At 41.2% G+C, this 22,582-nt stretch overlaps 3 protein-coding genes across 5 annotated transcripts; 1 reads left to right on the forward strand and 2 right to left on the reverse strand.

The window, feature by feature from the left end:
- Positions 1–1,039: 1,039 nt before the first annotated feature.
- dvl2 (dishevelled segment polarity protein 2) lies at positions 1,040–14,132 on the reverse strand. Its single transcript, XM_026298918.1, has 15 exons — positions 13,972–14,132; positions 9,852–9,921; positions 7,675–7,829; positions 6,559–6,668; positions 6,196–6,325; positions 5,694–5,784; positions 5,416–5,485; positions 5,125–5,264; positions 4,840–4,916; positions 4,657–4,724; positions 4,423–4,557; positions 3,852–3,983; positions 2,951–3,127; positions 2,513–2,737; positions 1,040–2,303 (listed from the first exon to the last, which is right to left on the reverse strand). Exons 1-15 carry the CDS (start codon positions 14,130–14,132, stop codon positions 1,741–1,743), a joined length of 2,304 nt encoding a protein of 767 aa, XP_026154703.1. The 3' UTR covers positions 1,040–1,740.
- A 1,419-nt stretch (positions 14,133–15,551) lies between these two features.
- On the reverse strand, positions 15,552–19,975 carry LOC113135287 (uncharacterized). Of its 3 annotated transcripts, none has more exons than XM_026315187.1 (3): positions 19,944–19,975; positions 18,613–18,741; positions 15,552–17,168 (listed from the first exon to the last, which is right to left on the reverse strand). In XM_026315187.1, exon 3 carries the CDS (start codon positions 17,078–17,080, stop codon positions 16,439–16,441), a length of 642 nt encoding a protein of 213 aa, XP_026170972.1. In that variant the 5' UTR covers positions 17,081–17,168; positions 18,613–18,741; positions 19,944–19,975; the 3' UTR covers positions 15,552–16,438. The 3 variants fall into 3 exon arrangements, with proteins under 3 accessions (XP_026170972.1, XP_026170981.1, XP_026170989.1); XM_026315196.1 differs by lacking the exon at positions 19,944–19,975 and adding an exon at positions 18,232–18,339 and having other exon boundaries at positions 18,613–19,149; XM_026315204.1 differs by lacking the exons at positions 18,613–18,741; positions 19,944–19,975 and adding an exon at positions 17,902–17,933.
- Positions 19,976–20,843: 868 nt separating this feature from the next.
- LOC113135303 (RING finger protein 227) lies at positions 20,844–21,934 on the forward strand. Its single transcript, XM_026315217.2, has 2 exons — positions 20,844–21,446; positions 21,758–21,934. The coding sequence occupies exons 1-2, from the start codon at positions 20,969–20,971 to the stop codon at positions 21,814–21,816; spliced, it is 537 nt and encodes a 178-aa protein (XP_026171002.1). The 5' UTR covers positions 20,844–20,968; the 3' UTR covers positions 21,817–21,934.
- Positions 21,935–22,582: the final 648 nt, after the last annotated feature.

The raw sequence follows: 22,582 nt of genomic DNA on the forward strand, positions 1-22,582 counted from the left end.
TCTAATCTAAAGGCATTGAACCAATCTTTAATTATATTCTATCTATATAAAATTTTGCTTTTATCATTATGTCACATGAAATACTCTCCACCTCTCTAATAGTACCTCAAATTCTAAAATAACAGCTTTGATGGCCCAACAGCTACAGTATGTAATATTTTTAAGGTTTTGGTATATCATAAATATTTTTAAAAAGCTGCCAATATTTCAGTGTCATACAAAAATCACTGCATTGATCCTGTTGCTGCCTGCCACCAGTGATGGCTATCGATGACCACGGTTTGTATGTAAATATCTGAAATGTGGTGCATACAATTGAACTACTCACTCACTGGTAGCCCACATTGATAGTGTAAAGTTATAAATCTAGAAATGTGCATTTCTAGATCTCGATTCAGTATGATGTAGGAGAAGGTCACAAATATAAAATAGACCATCAGATAAGCAAATTATTTTCTGTTTGAGACTTACCTGCTCACTTTTCAATCTGACTATAATCCAGACATTTACATCATACAGAGGACACAGCAGGTCAAGAACTCATCTTTTTGTTAATCTGAATGTGTGAAAAAGTTCATGTTCAATAAATTTGTTCCTGAAACCCTTAAAATAATTAAACAGTTAGTATGTAAGTATCAAATTTATTCTCAAATACACAAACCAAGGTGTCAGTATGAAATCAAACAATGTGACACTGTCAATGTCATTGCTTTTGAAATGTTAACTCTTCATTTAGCACCTTAATAGTTCAGTTATACATGATTTATATAGTCACTCATACAAAAACAAAATGGATGAATAATGAGTCAGTAACATAAAAACAAGCTTGGGGACCTGGGGCATTTGGATCACAGTTACTTAAGATACACAATGTTTGTAACCATAAAGTACCGCTTTCAGAATGTTTTTCATCAGCTAGTACCTGTAAGCTTCTGCAGCCCCACACTGACAACATGGTACTCCTCTCAATAAGAGATATTTGATGACTAGGCCTAGACAGTGAATACTAAACAAGTTCACCTGAAATTTTTTGGACCTATTTACTTTTTCACATTAGAGCTTGTTATTCTGTATTGTTGCATTTACACAGGAGTAGTAGATATATACAGAGAAGTTCATTGTCAAACAAAGCTGGAACAAGAGTTGTTTTATGTACCTGGAGTGTGAAAAGACAAAAAGTAAGGCACTTGATATTCTCCTATGCTGCCAATGATGATCCAGATATGTATACACGATTGTATCCTTTTCAAGTACACAGCTTACCTGGCATCATTTAGTGTTAAACGGGTTTGTGCGTTTCCTGGATGGCAGCTCTAAGATAAGTGGCTTCTAAATTATTATTTTTATGTATTGAGAAGCGCTGAGCAGCTCTTACAGGTGCTCAAAAATACTGAGTACTGAGAGTTGCTTGAGATAACAAACAAGCTCACTACTCAGATAAGAAGGTATAACTGATCATTCTGGATTTAAAATCGAAAACATGACTTATGTACTGCATTTTAATCAGTGAACTATACTCTGTGGAAACATATAGCCAGACTATAAGCCACATAAAATGTTTTTTTTTTTGTTTGTTTTGTTGTCTTTGTCAATGTTAAACCCTGTTCTCACCAAATTTGTAACAAGTGCCCTCAAACCAATAGGCCCTTGTGAGCTCAAAACGCTACCACCAGATCCTTGTCAAAACAAGTGGGAACTGTACACTAATTTCACATGAATGAACAGAACACCAAGACAAAGCTACATGACATCCACAAAGAATTCGCTGGGGTTGCCCATGGCCAAGTGGAACGACTGGCGTGATGCGGTGAGCTCTGGGGGTACGGAGCCCAGGTCACGGGTGGGCGGGGCGCCAGGAGGTCCGCCTGGAGTGGAGGAGGGGGGTGGCGGTAGAGCCGGGTGCATGGGGGCTGTGGCTAGCTGCTGCGCATGAGGAAGAGCATGAGCAGCTGCCATGGCAGGGTGTGGGTGCTGGGGTACCATCATCACCATCATAGGGTTGTAAGGCAGGATACCTGGCGGGTAGGGAGACATGTGGGGCGGCTGGGGCATGCGGTGATGATGTGAGCGCTGGGAGGAGGCGTGGCTGTGCTCACTGGGGGCGGCCGAACCGTGGCCACGCCTAAGGCTGCTGCGCGTGGAGTATTCTGATTCGCTGCCGCTGCCGGAGCGTGAGTCAGCCCCGCCACCTTCTCCACCTCCGCTAGAAGGGGATTTCTCCCCTCCACCCACAGTGCTGCCAGGACCTTTACTGTTGCGACGTCGCTCACCCTCGCTTCTCGTCGACCCACTGCTTCGGCTCCCTGTGACCACAAAAAAAAATGCTGTTAAATAATAGCTTTGAGTGGCTAACATCAGCAAAATGATCACCATCATGTTCCATACTGTGATCTGCATCATTTTATCCCAAAGGCCACAAATAATGTGTATGCTAACCGCACAGTAATGCACTTTACATTGCACAACATGAATTTCATGTCCTTTAACGATAATATAAATCATCCATCCTCACCCTCACTGTGCTGGCTGCCAGTGCTGCCAGGGGCATAGCTGTAGCTGGTGAGCTCATGGTACGGAGGTGGCTGGCTGGAGTAGGGATGTGTAGGGTAGGGCTGATAGGGGAAGGTGTGCATCATGGGCCATGGGGAGGCCCCAGGGAGTGGCAGTGGTGCCAAGGTGTCCTGGTCTGAGGCCCCGCTGGAGCCATCATTGTCATTCAAGGAGAGGTTGGCCATGTCTGGGTGTGAGATGTGAAGTGAACAAATGTTACTACTTCTGTAGACACAAAATGTGGATGTACAACAGATAAACCCATGGCACATAATCCTCTTTATCTTTTTAATTGTGTTACACTTTAACAAAAGTACACTTTTCTTTGGCGGGCAGTAAAAACCAGAAAAGCAGATGGATTTAAGTCAGTCTGTGATGTCAGTGTTTTCTAGTTACTCACAGTTCTCACAGTCACTTAAGTCTCCAAATACGTAGTAGCACTGTTCGGAGAATGTGATTTTGTTGACAGTGTGTCGAATGAAGCCAGCCTTCAGCAGATTACTGGCATACTTCCTGGCTTCACGGCGGTCCTGGAATCCCTCGATGTGGTGAAACAGCCACTCCACTACATCTGAGCCTGGTGGGAGATGCAGAGACAAGGAAGGTGAGCTAAGATCGGACTTTATTCATCCTAAAGGAAATTTTAATGCCCTAGCATTTCCATCCAGAGTTATGGTGAAAAATCCAAAATCACCAAAAATTTGTAACACAACTTCCTCAACCTGTCAAAAAATGTCCGTGCACCGATTTGAAATTTAGGATGCTCACAGTCGTGGTAGTCTGAACAAACAACCTCTTTAAGGGGAATTTATCAGCATTACCATTTTAAAGACGCATCAAACTCAAAACTACCAAGCTGAATAATGCCTTGGATATTCTAGTGGGGAAAAAAGCATCACAACAACGGTATCTTTGTATCTGAATGTCTGACGACCTGCAGGCTGCAGGATTTTTAGAATATTAAGAATGAAATGCAAGTCAGAAAAAAATATCAGTTTAATCTCTGGTTAAAATCAGAGATTGAAGACAACCCAAAAACCTTAATTTCAAAGAGTGCAAGAAGGACAAACACAGTTTACGTAATTAGCTCTCGTGATTCAGTTGCAGGTGATTCCAATTTAACAGATGTTTCTAGTCAAAACAGGCGCTCGCCTTAGTACTTTAGGGGTTTTTTCCCCTCCCACAAGTCACACGGTTTTAATTCTGGGAACATAATGCATGCTCTGTAAAGTCTTGTGAGGCACAGGAAGTTCATGAAACTAATGTCTTTCTTAGCCACAATTCCAGGTTTTTTGTCTCACCGAGGAAAGCGTTGGGGATGGTGATTTTAAGCCACATGCGGTCCCTGACTTCTAGGCCCGACTCTGGAGAAGCCATAGCCTTCGCAACCGATGCCATGTCAGAGTGCAGCGATAAGTTAAAGTCGTCAAAACCTGGAAAGAGAGAAGATCACTTTGGGTAAGATAAGGACATGTAGGGATAAATGAAAGATAACTGGGATGACGACAGAACTGGGTCACAAACAAGGCAAGGAGTTTAACTTTGAAGATGAGATCAAAGAAGAGCGGTAGACAGCATTTCTCACATCATAAAACAGCAGAGACAAAGGAAGAGACACATGTGAAAGATGATTCCTTCCAATGTCATCAGAAGACAAAGATGGACAGAGAATGTAGCAGGAAAAAGACACTATACAATAATAAACATCCTTCAGGCCTTGAATGTAGACACACTAACAACAAAACTTGGCAAAGTTTAAAAGAGGATATAGTTTTATGAGAAGATTGTGTGGCTATGAAAGAGCTGAGAATAGAGAGAAGAGGTAAATTACAGTGCATAGAAAGTGAGACATTATGGAAAAGAGGCTCTCACGTTCAGTCTCTGTGACTGAGGAGGAAGAGGTGATGGTGCTGAGGGAGGAGCTGCCTGGGTAGGGAGGATAGGTCCCAGTCATAGCCACAGAGTGACTGACCCAGGCCGCTGGGTCAATGGGCCGGATGGGCTCGTCTGCAACAGGGGGAAAAAGATTATTAAAGTGTTACTGACCCTTAAATCAACAACAGAACATCCACTCTGTCAGTGGGTGTGAAGCTGTCTGCTACTTACTACGAGGCAAAGTGAAGTAGCCCTGAGGAGAGGGGTCCCAGCATTTAGCCACTGTGAGGATAATAGGCCTGGAACAGATTTAAAAAAAAAAAAAAAATCAGAAATCAACATAATTTAAAGTGTTTGCAAACATTTAGCTGAAAAAGTGTCTTGATAATAAAAAATAAAATAAGGACAACTCACCCTGGCTTATGTACAATCTCTCTCAGTACCCGCACTGCATCGTCATTGCTCATATTCTCAAAGTTGATGTCGTTAACCTTGGTGAGTAGCAAAGTACAGAAAAGATCTGTCTCACTGACACAGATGCACCACCCACTAAAAACATCTACACTAATCAAAAGAAAATAATTACAACTGCAAAGCTACAACAGCACATCATTTATCTAAACAGTCATTTCAGAGATTTGGAAGAAAACTAAAAACACTGGCTCTGCTTTAGGATTAAGCCGTTATATCCCTCCTCACCTGCAGCAGCATGTCACCCGGTTCTATGCGTCCGTCTGCAGCCACTGCTCCTCCCTTCATGATGGAGCCGATGTAGATGCCTCCATCACCCCTCTCATTGCTCTGACCCACAATACTGATGCCCAGGAAGTTGTACTTCTCTGTATTGTTCATAAATCACATTAAATTGAATTGCACATTTAGGACATAAATGAACTCATATTTAATATTTTGCTAGAACCTCCTAGAAACACTGCGCTTCAAAGAGAGGAAATTAAAAAAATAAATAAATAAAATCTGAAGTGTACAGACCCATGTTGAGAGTGACAGTGATGATGTTCAGGGACATTGTGGAGTCGGTCACACTGCTGAAGGAGGAGGCCTGGAGTTGGAAACCACAAAATTACACTGGGATTTGTTGGCAAATACACTGATATAAATACTTTCCCAGAATTTCACTACAAAACAAATTGAATTCATTAAAGAACAAAACAATAAAATACTTAAGCTGATAAAATAAAAAGATTCAGGAGAAACTGCAAACTGCATAAAGTTAACACAAAAGAAGGCGTAGAGTGATGTGTACATACCCTCTCCAGACGTGGGGGGCGCTGTTTCCTACGTCGACGGTGCCGTTTAAGAAGCCTGGAGGCTGTGCTCTGCTCTGTTGCACTGCTGAACCTACAAGTCCAAGGGTCAACAAAAGGTCAGACAAGAAACATGTTCTCATAAATCTTTTATAGTCTCAACACCGTCACGGCCCACAAAGAAAATCTTTGCTAAAAGAGAAACTAATCCTTGTTTTTTTAAAAATATTTTCATGTTTCATAGATTTAGAAAAAATACCAACACATAACCCAACAACACATTCCAAGAACTCAAGTTGGAGGAACAAAATTTAGGAATTACAGCTAAAACATAAAAATATTGCATTTAATGATAATTGTTCAATAACTAAAAAAAGTTTTGAGTTGAAGAGGAGACCCTTGTAAGACAAAGATTATAACTGCAAATGACAGAAAACCTAATTTTTATATTTATTTACAAAAAATCTTTCTCGCTTAACTCTCCTGTCTTTTACAAATCTCCTACCTGCTCATGGTGTCGTCGTCCTCAGAGTCGCAGAAGCTGGTGGTTTCCAGCTCGCTGCTCATCACTGTGCTGGAGCTCTCATATCCTGCCAGGTGGCGCTCCAGGCGACTCTGGCCATTCATACGAGGCCCTGGGACACAACAGATGAGAACCAAAAGATAAGAGGGAACACTCTCAAAGTGAATTTGCTCAAGTCAGTGTTTACCATTTTTCTTATAGACCACAAACATTCCTCACTTCTCAACATTCCTTCACTATATCACGATCTATTCTTTGTTTGGATCTTGGCAGAGTCCCAAATCTTGATGGCACACTGTCATAAAGCAGCACTTTTCATCAGCACTGTGTTCTGCTGTTTCTCACCGTGCTGCTCCATGCTCTCTCTGTGCCGAGGTCTCTCTCTCCTGAAGGAAACTACAGACTCTGTCTCAGTCTGGTCGTCCAGCGTCTCCACGCTGCCTGTAGCATTGGGACTGTAACAGAAAAAGCAGGAGCACAGATGATTTCAAAACTCCAATATAGAATCACCAGAAATAATGTGGTTGATTCTTCAGCAGCTGCACATTTAGTGACGTTAATAACAAAGTGTTTAACTTGAAATTAGATTAAGAAACCAGGAGGCCACCACCCTAAAAGACAGACAGGATGAGGTCCAAACATGAGAAATTAATGACTCTTCTGCAGCCATAATGGGAGGCTGCATTCATGTGTAAACTTCAACTCCATTTGACCCCTAAACCAAAATTACGGAGCTCCAGACAACACACTTTGAGAAGCTGAGACGAGTGTTTCAGACTCCACAGGCCATATTCATATTACAGTAATGGTTTCCTTACATTTTGGTGGGAAAGGATGCTGTAGTGTAGACAGTATTAAAGGACAAGGAAAATACCTATTTAGATGTTTATCAAATGAATGATAATGTTGCTAAGTGTCTGCCAACATCTTTACCTTATGAACATAAGGTGAAAATAAATAAATTAATGTTGGATTTACAGTGTGTTGGTCTGTTCCTAAAAGAGTAATCAATTATTGCTGGTTTAAAAATATTTTAAAACCAAATCCAAACCCTGCTTATGTGACATAAATCAAATTAAAACAAACAAGATATCTGATATTTTATATCTGGGATCTGTTCTTTTTTATATTGTTTTATTGTTATATTATATTGTTTTAAGTCTAAAAACATGAGACCAAATACCAAAAGTGTTTTAGAAGCTTTTCCCAGAGCTAGTCATGTTTTAAACAAGGGCGGTCCCTGCTAAGATCAGGTTCAACTTGCCATAGTGCTGTTATTCCTCTTGGAGTAAGTTGATACTGGGATTGTGCAAGATATTCAAGAAAAGAGACAATATGCATATTACAGCTGTAGGAGAAGCACGAGCATTGGAAAAATGTGCAGGTTTTGAGAAGGTTTTCAGACTTGTGACACCCCCTTTGCAAATAAAAGTTTCCAATGAGTGTGTGTGCTGTGCTTACTGGAAGGAAGGTGGTCTGGAGTCCCCAATACCCCCGGTTCTCTCTGCAGGTGGGGGTGGCAGGGGCGGTGGAGGGGGTGAAGGCTGGGTAGTCGTTTCAACAGGGGGGACCACTGCCACTGGAGGCTCTGCTGCTGGAGTGTCCGAAGACACCAGCTGAAAATTGGAGAAAAGAGTGAAAAAGAATTACAGACAAAAAGAAATACTCAAAAGGATAAAAGTGGAGGGAAAAGAGGACATGGAGTGGGGAGAAATTGGCACAAGCGGTACAAATTCAAAGTGGGCAGTAAAAAAAGAAGGTGAGAAAAAAGAAGAGAAATGAAAGGAGAAGAAAGGGGGAGGTAGAAGGAAAACGGGTAAGATGTCAATTACTTTGACACACAAACACTGTACTCCATTCAGATGGACATCTCGAGGGCATACTGAAACGTTATCCTACACTTAATCTGTCTCTTTTCATTATACAACAGAAGTGCCCACGAATGTGCACACAGGCAAGGTAACTCACATCAACAATTAGGATGAATGTCATTCAGCATCCAATTACATGAACAATAAAAATATAGTGAGGAAGGGAAAAAGATGGAGCTGTAAACCAATAAAATTGTGTGCATTGGTCTAAAATATAATGAAAATTAAGTCTGTTAAAGCTGGAAATATTCAAAGAAATCAGTGCTCAGTACCCAGTAATACCTGCATATACAATATGGATCTCATGGTTTTTGGCTAGGTGCATTCAATGAGTTCAGATGAAGAAGCTTAGCATTCCCCATAAAAATAATTCAACCAAATGGAGTCTATCAGCTTCAGAAGACTGACGTTCACTCTCTTTACTGAGTCACTCCCTGCTCTTCCCTCCCCACTAATGGCTATGTGACTATGAAACACTCGACTTCTGGGATCTCTCCATCTGCCTTGGCCTGCAGATCACATATCAGTCCCTCTGGTCTCTGAGCTTTGTTCCCCACTCCTTAAATGCCTTCCCTCCTTCTTATGCACTTAACAGATGCTTCAGCCTCAAACTTGCTTTTCTGGGCCAAGTCCTCATGTTTTGTCTATTCAAATGTAACCTGCTAGGTTGTGTATAACCAATGAGCCGTCTACTATAGAAACGTAAAGTATGAAAACTATAAATGGAAACTCGTGGCCAATACAAACAATGTATTGTTGTTTTTTGTAACAAGCTACTTGTAAACGCGAGCTTGAAACCAAGGCAAAACATTCAACTGAATGAACCTCTGTGGTTTGGATTATATAATACAGGTGTACCTAATAAACTGACTGACCAAATGCATTTTGTCTTTCCAGATATTTTACTCAATCTTAAAAATCGGATGAACATAATGGTGGAAATACCTGTGATAACTGTAGGAGAAAATTGAGGAAACAATATTATGATCTGTTTCTGGATATATCTAAGGAAATATGGACTTAATGACTTTAGAGTAGGAAATGTGTACCCTGCTTGGCTCACTCTGTATTTTTCCTCTTTTTTGTTATAACAATATATAAAATAAGGCTTCTATCAAGATCAACATACTCGATTTAAAGAAAATTCTCCAAGTAAGTTGTACTGGAAACAAATTAAAACAAAGGCATGACAACAGATTTAATGATGGCTTAGATGAACGCACTGTAGTCTAAACTGAAATACCATGTTAGTGGCTACGGTGACTCAGACTGTGGCCGACACTCCAACAGTATTGTTCTCAGAGATCTGGTTAGTCTGCTTCTTTGTGTTTAATCTGGCTTGACAGTTAGTCTGCTTCATGTTTCCCCACTCCTTCCAGAAAATTATTCCTAAAATATGTTTCACCAAACACTCTCCCAAGCACAAGTCTGAATCAGAAAACATTATACGATGCTGCAATAAAATACACAGTTACTTAGACAGAATTCCTTAAATGTGAACCTTAAGTAGTCTTTTTTTATTGCTGCTCATTATTGTAAGGAAGGTCAGGGGAATTTGCATGAGAAAAGCAGTTTCTGAAAACAACCTCTGGCTGATAGTGTTGGCTGACTTTTAGATAAATGCAAAGTCGTTTTCAGACAAATTTCATTGGAAAATTAGGAAATTATAATTAGGCCATTTGGAACAATGGTCACCAGTGAAATCCAGATAGTTCCCACCCCACTAACACCTTTATTAGAAATATGCAGCCGGTTTATAATTCTTACCCATGACACCACTCTGCCGTTGAAACATGGCAACTTGGCACTATCATCGGAAATCTCTTCTTTCACCACCCTGAAAAACAGAGAGGCAGAGTGGGGTTTAGGAGGTATAAATTGTTCTTCGCTCAAAACATTATGACACAGTATGTTGTATCTGGATGGCAGCGAAGTGAAGGAGTGACAGCTGAAAATTATACCAAGGATTTAGTCGAGTCATAAAGAAAGAAAATTGTAGCTGCCAAACAATAAAATAACTTACATTGCTGACACTTTATACAAAATGTTAGGCTGTAAAAACAACATGCCTGAAATATATCATATGCCAAGCCTAATTATAAAACATCACAGAAATATGTCTGACAAGCTATTCTTGTTCGCTTGTTATATTTCCTGTAAATGCGGTACCAGGTGTTTTATGGATCAGCCAGTGGCCACCCCTGTTCAACATTCAGTTGCTCAAATTTGCACAGCAGATAGAAATGTCTAAACCACATACTTTATAACTTATATAATTTAACGCTTTTCGTTAGTTAGGAAAGACAGTGACCTTCCCTACCATATGTGACCTTATATCACAATATAGCAGGATATAAACAGTACAGCAACATCTACAGGGGTCAGCAAACTCATAAATAACAGCATCACCAACCATGACTGATGGTTTTAAATGTGTGTGAACCCATTTTCTTGTTTTATGTTTTATTTTTATTTATTTAGCTGAGGAATTTAATAACTGTGGGTTATTATATGCTTCATGACTTCAATTTTATCTTAATGTGAATGACCATTAAAAGCATTGATTTCCATTTTTAGCTTCAGTTTTCCTTCCAGAAAACAAAATCCCACTAGAAACCAAGCACAACTGTATCACTGGGAATATTTTCAGATGTTATCTTGTTACCAAAATACCCCCCAAGACACGAAGCCATGAATCAGCATAGCAGATATCAAAGAAAAGAACAAAAGAGACTAATTAGCTTCTTCTGGCAAGTGAGAGATACACTGGAATGTCTTCTGCCGCAGCGATGAGCTAAAACACACAAACTCTTACTGCTTTTGTGCCTCCTTGCAAACGACACACAACCTGGCTGGCAAGATATGCATGCAAATCCAACACAGATAACAGTAACAGCAACAGCAACAGCTCAGCGTCCACAGGGCCAAAGCTCCTCAACGCCAACACATCCACCTGGCTATTCTTCCCTCCTCCAGGCCTCCATGTTTGTCAGAAATTCACACAGTCGGCTCCAGTGGTGAAATCTCCCCCCAGCAGACTGCTGCTGTGGTATTACTGAAGTTTACTGGGACAGGAGCTGGGCTGAGTGCTAGAGAGGACACTGGTCTGCTCCAAACCGCTTCAAAAGGTTTCTTTTTCCATCTTTTTCATTTAGCAGTGTGCCGCCTCTAATGCATATGCGACTCGGTCAGGCTCCACTGGGCTTTTGTAAGCAGCTGTTGAGAGCTGGTTTTGTAGGTGAGTGTTAGCATGTGGCCAAATTGTTGTGGGCACTGTTGGACAGCTGCAGCAGGAAGCTTTGTATACTGCTACCAAATGTTAGTTAACAAATGATCATCCGATTTATTTATTTTTCCCCTCCTCAAGCTGCAAGAAACTGCATCTATACAGAAGATAAGCACATGCAACATTCTTTTCCCGAGTGTAATTGTCTTCATTCCTCAGCCCTCCAAACAAACAAGTGACCACAGAAGGGTAATTTCACGCACACCCTAAAATACCTGAAATAATGCATAAATAACCCTTAAACATACTGAATCTTGTTGAATCTGCTAAAACCTGAGCTTTTTTAGCTCCACTTCCCATTTTACTAGAGCCTTACCACCATTAAATTCCTCACATCCAACACAGCATCTTGTTTCTAACATTTCCTGTTAGTGTAGCAGCTCCCTGATCCCCCACACCAGATACACAGCAGAATATTCAAATCTGAGCGAACACCATCTCACTCTTCCTCCCCGTCCTTCCCCCGGTGGACGCCCCAGACACTGAGCAAATGGCCTCAATCTAGCCTCAGGTTCTCACTACTGGCCCTGGCCTTCTCTGCTCCGTGGATCTCCCCCACTGCCACACACACAGCTCAGGTCGACAGCTGGCCTCGTACCAGGGCAAATGAAAACACACAGTATTACACACTCCTCTCCTGGGCTGGCGAGGGGGGAAAAATATCCCTGCTTTGATTGGACAGCTGACTCAGAGCTATGTTTGAAATTTTTCATCTAAACTCAGTTGGAGATATTCAAATGAGAGAGTGTGATGCCAGGCTGCTTAAGCATTGGGAATTTTTCTGCCATGCTCCCTTTGAAAAATTTTCCTTGCTCTGTGGAGAGAATTTGGCATGTATGCTCAGTAACACGTAAAGGGTCTCAAAGTAATAATGCCCTGTACAGTTACAGGAGGGACAACCTCCTTACTGGCAAATTGCGATTGTGGTAAAACTTAATAATTATGATAACTCTAATAGTAATTGAGATCATTTGAGTGTAAAAAGAAAGACTCTGCTGTGCCCATAACAATTGCCAGTAACAGCTTTTCAGTTATTAGGTTGCCAGTTTACAGGGGAGGCCTAATATTGAAATGTTGCTACTTTGACAAACCCAATTTCTGGCTCCATCTTTTCAAATGTCTGGATTTTCTGCTTTTCTCTGTTTTCTAACAGTGTCAACTCAAAGACTGCAGGAAAACATGAAAATATCATCGTGTTACCTTAAAATGAACATTTTCCACAATCGTTTGTCAGACCAAACAACTATTTAGAAAATAGTCTAAATATACGGAGTATACGTAACAGAGATGACAACTTTAGGTCTGTATGTGATATACAGTATTTGTCTATTGTCTATTTTTGTAACAGATGGATTAACTACCAGCAGAAACCAGACAGAAGTCCACAATGACGTAACATTGCTTACAAGTCTTTCCAAACATCATAAATAGGATAGAATAGATAGATAGATAGATTCTGTGTTGGAGATCTGCATTTTTTTGTCCATAAATAACTAAAACGATGACATTAATACTACTCATTCCAACAACCCACAGACAAACACTGTCTTTTTATATGCACTTAAAACTGATCTTCTCAAAGCAAAATCTCTGTAAGTCAGTCATTGATGTTGCTATTAAATGTTAAACGTATCTCCATCTGAAGGGCAGCGCTATGATCCTGCCAGCTCTGTTCTCATGAAAAGTCATCTTATCCGTTTAATTTTGGTCTTGGAGTTGACATTGCTTCTGACTTTGTAGTCTGTCTTTGGTGCCATCCAAGGAGGAAAAGAGGCTAAGATCCCTGCCTTAATGCTCATCCAAGACTATAACACATTTAACAGGAAGCCTAAGGGTCTCACTGGGTGAATAAAACCACAATCATGCATTCCTCTGCAGGAAAATGCACAGCAGCCACCCGGGCGGGGGGGAAGATTAATTGATAGAATAGGAGAGACGGCTCTTTCTGGAGGAGTGGGTTGGGAGAAAGGGGAGAAGGGAGGAAGCAAGGGACTGAAAGGATGGCTGGCAGGCCAAAGTGTTAAAGAGGGGAGACAAAACCCTGGCTTCAGTCCCGAAAGAAAGAAAGGCGAGGATTTCACAAGATGATGGACTGAAGGAGGGAGGGAGGGATGAGGATTAGGCTAAAGAAAAGGAGCAGAGACAGGGAATGCCTCCCATTGTAATGATGATGTTTTCAGAGAAATGCCCCAGCATACATACTCTTAGTATCTATAAAGCCACTTGGATATTCATCACCAGAAACTCTGCATTTTCTGATTAAGGTTATTTGACCTTGCTGGCTGGTTTGATCCAAGAGTATATTGCCTCTACCATAATTTCCATAACTTATCCCTTATGGCAAACACACAACAGCCAGTCACAAAATAGGATTACATGGCCTTTTAAAACTTTTTCCAATAAACTAATCTTTTGTTTAGAGTAAACCTGCGCTACGTGACGGTTCCACCTCTCAGAAAACAATGGCAACTTAAAAGATGATTTTCAAACATGTATCTAGTTACTAAACATGAAGTACTAACTTAAGTTTTAGCAACTTTTACCGCCCCTAATTTTGCATGCAAAGCACACAGGAGACAAAAAAAAATCACTGCAGCTCACCCGAAGTCCTGGTCCATAGACTTGAAGAAGAATTTGTAGTTTGGCTTGTTCAAGACCTGTTTAAAATCCAGCAAAGTGATATTTTCGGCAGCGATAGGTATCTTCACCAAATACGGCGTCTCCTCTTCGTCGATATGATAAATTATTTTGGTTTCCGCCATCTCTGCGGTGGCTTTTTCCCAAGCTGGAACAAGAAACACACACTATGAGGCGAGGTAGCGTTAACTTTGTGGGCTAGTTAGCCAAGTTAGCAGCTAGGTGGCTAACGAGACGGCAGAGGTGAAACGATGATGGCCACTGAGATTTTCACTCCGAGCCAGTAAAGCGTTCAAACCCTGGCGGAAAGCTCGCTCTGCGTCTTCACAGCAGAGAAAAACACGCATTCCGAAACAAAAACGACACACGACCTAACCAGCTACAACTTTTTTCCCCCCCAACAAAAACATACAGGGGAAGAGGGGAGGGGGGGGCCGGGTCTGAAAACTTTTCACCACTTTTTGCGAGCCAACGCGGCGTGTGACGTAAACACGTACCCCCCCCTTTCTCTTACGTGCTCTCCCACTCGTGCCCCCCCAACCAAGAAAACATCCACTAAGAAGTCACATTCATATACCACGTTTTTTTTGTTTTCTTTTAATCACTTTTAATTTAGGATTTTATTTATTTTACGTAATTCTGCTTAATTGGGATGGAAGTGATATAAATTTAGGATTTTATAAAGTCAAACTTAAATAAATAGGAGATAGAAATATTAAAACTTAAGAAAATCATTTAGCAAGGATAAAAAAAGAATACCTGTCCTTATTATCTGCAATATAAAGTGCAGATATCAATCCATCCATTATTTAAACCTGCTTCTTCCTCGGGGATCTGCTGGAGCCTGTCCCAGCTCTCTTTGGGTGGAAGGCAGGGGTCCACCCTGGACAGGTCACCAGTCCATCACAGGGCCACATAGAGACAAACAACCTCACACACTCACACTCACTCCTATGGGCAATTTAGAGTCACCAATCAACCTGACATACATGTTTTTGGACTGTGGGAGGAAACCAGAGGACCTGGAGAAAACCCACACAAGCACAGGGAGAACATGCAAACTCCACACAGAAAGGCCCCTGATGGGTTTCAAACCAGGAACCTTCTTGCTGTGAGGAGGCAGTGCTAACCGCTAAGCCACCATGCTGCCTAAAATACAGATAAATGCAATTTTAAAAAAAGACACACACACACGAATTGTATTTAGCTTGTAGACAAAGTGAGCAACTGCATCGGGACCCTGCCCCTTGGAGGCCCCAAAGCCTGGAGTTCAACATGGGTTAGTTGATTTGAAGGAAGTTCATTAATTGTTGGGAAAGATACTCCACTCAAACTCAAGGTAAGATGAAACAATAAAGGTTTTAAGGTGGTTCTTATCTGTTACTTGTTTTGACACATATTCCCAAATAAATGTAGGCTATATTTGACCAGATCCCTAGGGGTCAGGTGTCCACAGCAAATGTTTGTCCTTGGGTACCACAGCAGCTTAACAGGAACAAAAGGAACATGGACACAAACACTTTTTTAAATGCACCTTTATTTATTTATTTTTTTTACGGTAAATTAGCACTCATCCATTTTGTACTATACCGCCAGTATTTATAATGGTTTCACTCTGAGTTCTATGTGAAGTGGCTTGAGATGGTTTTTATTGGTATGGCATTATAGAAAATGAAGATGAATTGCAGTGAACTGCCAAAATAATCTAATAGGGAACTACATGAACTGTTGGACAGAGTTTATTATACTAATTCATCAACATCAACCAGTACAAAAACATCCCCACATCCTAATACAGAGAAAAGTACACAAACTCACATAAGACAACACACTGGAAAGACCTTACAATTAGTTTTCATGACTACACTATTAAATTCCATCATTTAATATAATGATTTACTTCATCTGTATCATCTATGCTGGATTTATCACAGTCTGCCAAAGGTTGTTATTCACAATTGTTTTGAGAAGGTAATTTAATACCTTATGCTACAAAATGTTTTTAAAATAAGCAAATTAAATTCCTTTTGCTAGAAATCCTTTGTAAATATCCAGCGGTACAGCTTTATTAAATTTATTTATGGGCTGTATAATATTATCAAGCAGCCACAAAGGAAAATTTACAATCAACATGGATTTGAAGGCAAAACAGAAGATGTTAAAATTGAAAATGTTCATAAATATTTTAATAAATATTAACAATTGGTATTACTCAGTTCATTTATTTCCAGATAAGCCACTAGAGGGAACTCTTCATCCATATATTAATATGCAGTACAGTAAGTAAGGTTAAATGATGTTAGAGTAAACAACACTACAATACCGGGTGACTGGTGGCCACATTGGTCAAAAATTATTCTGTGATTTTATAAATATATAATTGAAATTTGTGTTTTCAATTTGTGTGTCAACCTACACAATAAGATAAATCCTAATCAAATTTCCTGTTCAAGAAATGTGGTCCAAACACCACGCCGGCCACGCAGGTGATCACAAACAGCACCCAGAAGATGATAGCCAGCACCTGCACACAGAACAGTGTCTTCTTGCTCTGCTGTATGACTTCCTCTTCCCCCACCAGGCCTGGCCCTGTGCTGTATGGTGTCTCCGGGTGCATCTGCTGCACCCGCAGGCTGACGGTTGGGAGGATGATGAAGCGGGTGTCCCTGCTGTCTCCCTCCAGGGAGAGCACCACTCTCTGGGTGACCGCGGCCAGGTGGCTCGCCATGGTCACAGGCAGGTGAAAAGCCATGGGGGGCAACCTGGCCAAGATGCGGGAGTTGCAGGGTAAGGACAGTGCATCCATGGTTTCTAGGGGGGTGAGGTGGCGGCATAGGGGGCAGGGGATGGCTGGTGGACTGGGTGGGTCTGACGGCACCACCGGACAAAGCTGGATCCTCTGGAGGCACTCGGTGCAAAAAACATGGAGGCACTCCAGCATCCGAGGGCATTTATTATACTGATTGTACTCCTGGTAGCAGATGGGACACTCCATATCCATGGGCTCCCCAGGGGTGACCGCTACAGCAGCTGAGTCCGCCTGCTGGGGACCTGGGATGACATGCTCCGTCATAGTGGGAGAGAGGATGAGTGGAAAGAGCTGGTTCAGACGTTCAGGGGTAAAACTTGTGGATGAATCTTTAATAGAAAATCTGTAAAATCTGTAAAGAGAAAACAATTTCCAGATTAACTTCTGTCAGATAAAAAGAACTCCAGATGAGATAAGATAAGATAAGATAAGAAAACCTTTATACTCATGATACTCATGTAGTATTTAAACATCAGGGTCTGCTGCTTTGTTTTTTTAACTTTTACGAACAGATTCCACAGAACATGAGTCATAGCATTCACTCATTAACCACTCAGACATGACCGTCTAAACATTACTCCCCTGCACCCGCAGTCATCTGGGCTCCATGTAGTGTGTGCAAGGCTGCACGGCCTACTCAGAGCATGACCAGGAAGTGAGGAAATAAAAAGCAACTTAGCAGAAGAGCTATGAAGGGAAGTAATAAGTCAGTGTAATCCCATCTACTGCACATGTGTGTGTTTTTTTTACCACCTACATTTGTTTTACTTGTAACTTAACACTAAGGAAGATTAGAATTTCTAGGACATAAACAAGCCACAGTCTTGTTGTTTAAATTTAAAATACTTACATTTACCACCATGAAACTGCAAATAAGTCAAATAAGGTTTCCTAAAAGAGATTGTTTTGATTAAATGGACAACAATTAGATGAATTATTATTAAAACTAGACTCATTATAAAAACTCATCAAAATTATAAAAAAAAAAACTGTTGTCAAATATTGATGTGACAACGTTCTGGTTGTTTTTAGCTTAGCACACTGAAACATCAAGCCTGGAAGTGATAGAATCCACCCAGCAGTACCTTTAAAATGTGTGCCCTTTGCTGAAATCCTTCCAAAAACAAACTATGCACAAAAAAAGCAGCTTGTGGTTTTATGTGATTTGCTCTACTGGTAGATCAACTGTGTGGCATTTAGACAGAGCCAAGTTATCTGCTTTCCTCCCTCTCTATTAAAAGCTAATCTAACAGGTTTTTGACTCCAGCTTCATCTTGAGAGCACAGCGATGATTTTCTCAGCTAACTCTTCACCCGTCCCTCATAAACCCAGCTCTTCACGTGTTTTTTTCTAGCTGACCCAGTTACTCTCTCACCTGAAAATTCCCACATGTAAATATTTGTATGTACTGGCACCTTTTTTTGTTTGTCGCTCACATGGGACAGAAGCCCATGTTCACTCAGGCGGGAACTGTTGCTTAGCAGATGGGGTCTCCTTTGAATTGGTCCCTGGCAACACATAGCCTGAATATTTCATAAGTAGACTACATATTAATGCAAAATCAGAGGAAACACGGGGCTTCAAATATCATTTCCAGCAGCAATAACAATAATAATCTATTTTAGGGCATTCGAAAGAGAAATGTTAGGGAAAGCCCTGAGCAGCTTCTCTGTATAAATATATCTTATCTCTTGGATCTTATCTCTAGGTAGGTTGCCAGTTTCAGTATGATTGCACAGAGAAACTGGCAGCTATCCATCATTTAACAGTAAAAAGCAGACAAGAGAGCCACTTACCCACTGCACACACGCTTTGATCAGAGCAGACTTTGATGCCCACCTCCAGCCCCGGTGCTCCCCGTCACACAGCTCATACTTCTTCTCATCTTTGTACAGATTTTATCCTGGCAGAGCGTCTTCCTCTTTCTTCTGTGGGCACATTACACACTTAAATTTCCATCTTAATGCTCGGTCGCTACGTGTCTGAGCTTGGCTCGCTGGCAACCTGTTGCTTTTGTTCTGCCTCATCTAATTTTACTCGCCCTCGTCTCTGTGTCTGGTCCCCCGTGAGGCGTCTCAGCAGTAATTAAACCCTTGGTGATGTGAAGGTAACCAGGCCACACAAGATAAAAAATGACACATTGGCGTCCTGACATTTCTTACTCCAGTTCCATATTATGTTATTATGTTTCCTGCCAGTCAGCATTTAGGATTTTCTACAACAAAGCATCACTAAGGGTGCAGTTATTAACATCTTCGTCTTCTACGAGGTTTCTGCGTTGACAGAAAACATTTGTTTTACAAATGATTTTTAATTCATTTGTAAATAGTGAAAGTTGCAGGTGCAGAGGAGTTAATGTGTGTGCAGAGCAGCACTAATGTTCCTCTGTGGTATGAACGGGTGAATTATTGACAGGTAAAAGAAGTCACAAATCATTACCTGGTACTCTGACTTGCTAGATGCCGTAGTCAAAGTGAAACACTGACTTTCACTAGAAACCTCAAAACTGATTAATAGTATTCCTGGTAAAGGTAACATGTTAGCTTGCAATGGTCTGTGGTTGCTCTGCGGGATAATCTGCAGTATATAACGCAATATATAATAACAGTCCAGAAACTAAAGTTTAACTGGCAAACAGGCTGAACTCCATAATATTAACCACAAAGTTTTTACAACAGTCATACACATGAAAAACCGCTTATTTCCAAATGCTAGGACGTTACTGTTTAGCAAAGATAATGGTCAGTGTGTTTATTGTGCCAGTTGTTGGCTAATGTTTGAAAATTAACACCAAGCAGAAAAGCAATTCATCAATTATTGATTCTAACATTCACACATGTGCCAAGTGAAAAAGTCTTGTCTGAAACTCCCCGGTGAATAAATGTATTATTTTTAATTGAACTTAAGTCCTTTTGATTTAATTCATGTTTCATAACTGGCCTAAATGACCCCACAGGCCTGAACTTTGAGGGAACACAAAAAAAGCCTTACGGTAAGTTTAACACTGAAGGCAAAAGCGAGAAGGCTTATCACCAGGCAGAGCCTGTGATTTGTTGCCAAGATTTTAGAGGAAATCACCATGAAAGGAGTTCAACAACTGATAGGAAGAGGCTTGTCTGGGGATTACCATGGCGAGGGAAGTGCTGACATCACATCCACCAACACACCCTGGGGTGTTAGCGAGGGCGAGGAACATGATACCTGTCAGACACATTCAAGTTAGAACACCTTTTTATTCAGCTTTAAATAAATCTTTCAAGAGGATCTCAGGAAGAAAACACTCCAATCCAACATGGAGGCAGTGGTGGAAGAAGTACTCAGACTTTTTTACTTGAGTAAAAGTAGAACTACCACAGGGTAAAAGCAGTAAAAAAAAAGTAGGTGACCTGTTTTCAAATATGGAATAGAATAATAATCAAAACATAGTTTAAGTGCTAAAAGATTCGAAATAGTGATGGATTATTGTGTTCATCACTTTAATGTTGAAGCTTATTTTAACTTCCTTATATGCTGCTTTGACTAATGTTTATTATTTGAAGTACTTGACATACTTCTGGGTGTTTTGTGAATTTCTCACTGGGATCAATTCAAGTTTTGTGATTAAACTGTATTTTGTCTAATTCTAGAAAGTTATCAACAAAATGTAGTGGAGTACTGAATAGAAGAAAATGGAAACAGTCAGGTGACGTACAAATACCTCAAAACTGTATTTGATTACACTAGGTCAATTTGACTAAACCCAGTCAATTTTCATCTATTGGTTAATCAATAAAAAGTGTTCTGTTGTGGCTGTGACCTGTGAAATCTGAGTCTCTTACTGTGGAATTGTGCGTGTGTGAAGGAGTGATTCATGAATTTAACTCAGACAATAGGATTTGTGCGTGCGTGTGTGTGTGTGTGTGTGTGTGTGTGTGTCAGTGTCATGGTCCGTTTGGTTTCATTACATCACGTGTCTTCTTTGCTTAGTGACTCACACGCTGTTTTGGCTCAGATCTGCTACGTTTTCTGGCAGGTTGTCAAAAGGTAGAGTCCCCGCTCCTCCTCCCGGGCTCTACGTCTCATCCTGGAGTATATAAATGTGGGTCAGCTTACTCAGGACTTCATTCAAACTTGGAGGTACTCGCTGAGAAACGATCCACACCAGAAAACGGGATGTATTCAGAGCTTGACTGCGGAATTTGTTACCGGACCTTTAACGCAGGTCGGCGGTGTCCCCGAGAGCTCCACTGCAAACACAGCTTCTGTGAGAGCTGCCTCCTGGTCCTGTCTCGACCTCCGGGTCCGGATGATGCGCCTCCGGCCGACAGGTGTCACATCGTCTGCCCGCTGTGCCGACAAACCACATCCATCTCCAGCGAGAGGACGGTGAGAGTCGCGCTCAGGGTGGATGAGTGCGTCCTGGAGCGGCTGCTGGCGGCGGGAGCCCCCGACCAGGACGATGATGACGAGGAGGAGGACGGAGAACCGAAGGAGGAGGAGGGCGGAGACGACAGCGAGGAGGCGACGCGCCTAGAAACTCCAGCCGAAGAGAGCGACTCCTCCGCGGGCACCAGAGGCGGGTCGCTCCGGCGGTCATGGAAGAAAGTGTGGCGGAAGATTGTTGGAAAGGGCACACGGAGGGGCGGAGAAAGTGAGTATACAAAGACTGGTTTTCCAAGTTGTCATGGTGGAGTAGGCCTAAACAGTGTTACTAGGAGTCTGGGACGAGTAAAGTCTATAAATAGGCTTTTGTTTTGATGTAAGCCTTAGAGGTGTGGGGCCACAACGACTTCAGGCTGGACAGTTTAGGATTTTGTTTGTGTGTAAACTCTAAATCATCCATCATGTAGCCTGTATGTTTTCTTGTTTATTTTTATCCCTTGTTTCCACAGCTCCGTATGTCCAGTCTTAACTTTTTAATATTCAGTATTATAATAACAGTTTTCTGCCTTCCTCCAACAGACTGTATGACCAGCGCTGACCTGAGGAACCTCGCCCTGATGTCCTGCTATGTGTTTTAAGCTGTCTGCATCCTCAGTTACCCTGGATAATGTGATTATATTTTCATTTTAAACTGTTGGACCCATGGTGATCTCTTCCTTCAGCTTTTAGATGACTTGTTTGACTGATGACCACTATGTAACTGTGAAAAAAAAAAAAGAGGTGCTGAAGTGGTTCATATATTAAAAAAAATACACAACATGTGATATTTATTCTTCTCATGAATGTATTTATTTTGAAATTCTTTGTTACATTTTTGTTTAGGAGCAATAAAGGCGTTTTGGTTTCAGTTTGCAGTGAAGTTTTCTGTGTGTGCATGTTGGTTTTTGGACGGGAATCAGTGAGTCAGTGTGTGTATTATTCCAATAAAATACACTGGTCTAGTTTTGGCTTGTCTTTGCAGTAACAATACAACACAATAACACTGCACCAAGCTTGGGCCTGTTTAAAAGCAGACAATACGAAGTGAAAGCAAACTTTATAAAGTAAAATGCAAGAATGAAGTAACATTACCCTTGTATTTAAAGAATCCAAGCAACAGTTCAGTAAAACTATGAAAATGTGATCACATATTTAAATTACCCTTCACAAACAGCTCCAGGAAGTTGGTCAGCTGAAGCCAGGTGCCTCCAATCAGACTCACAACCAGCAGCAGGGCAGCTCTGGTTCTGTGCCTCATTTGTTTGACAAGTGAAATATATGTCTTGTCAACACTATTGGAACTTTTTTGCATTTTTCTTTTGACAAACACACAAACCAGGGGAGAATATGTCCACCACGTCAGGC

Source organism: Mastacembelus armatus, chromosome 18 (genome assembly GCF_900324485.2).
Source record: "Mastacembelus armatus chromosome 18, fMasArm1.2, whole genome shotgun sequence".
NCBI classification, from domain to species: Eukaryota; Metazoa; Chordata; class Actinopteri; order Synbranchiformes; family Mastacembelidae; genus Mastacembelus; species Mastacembelus armatus.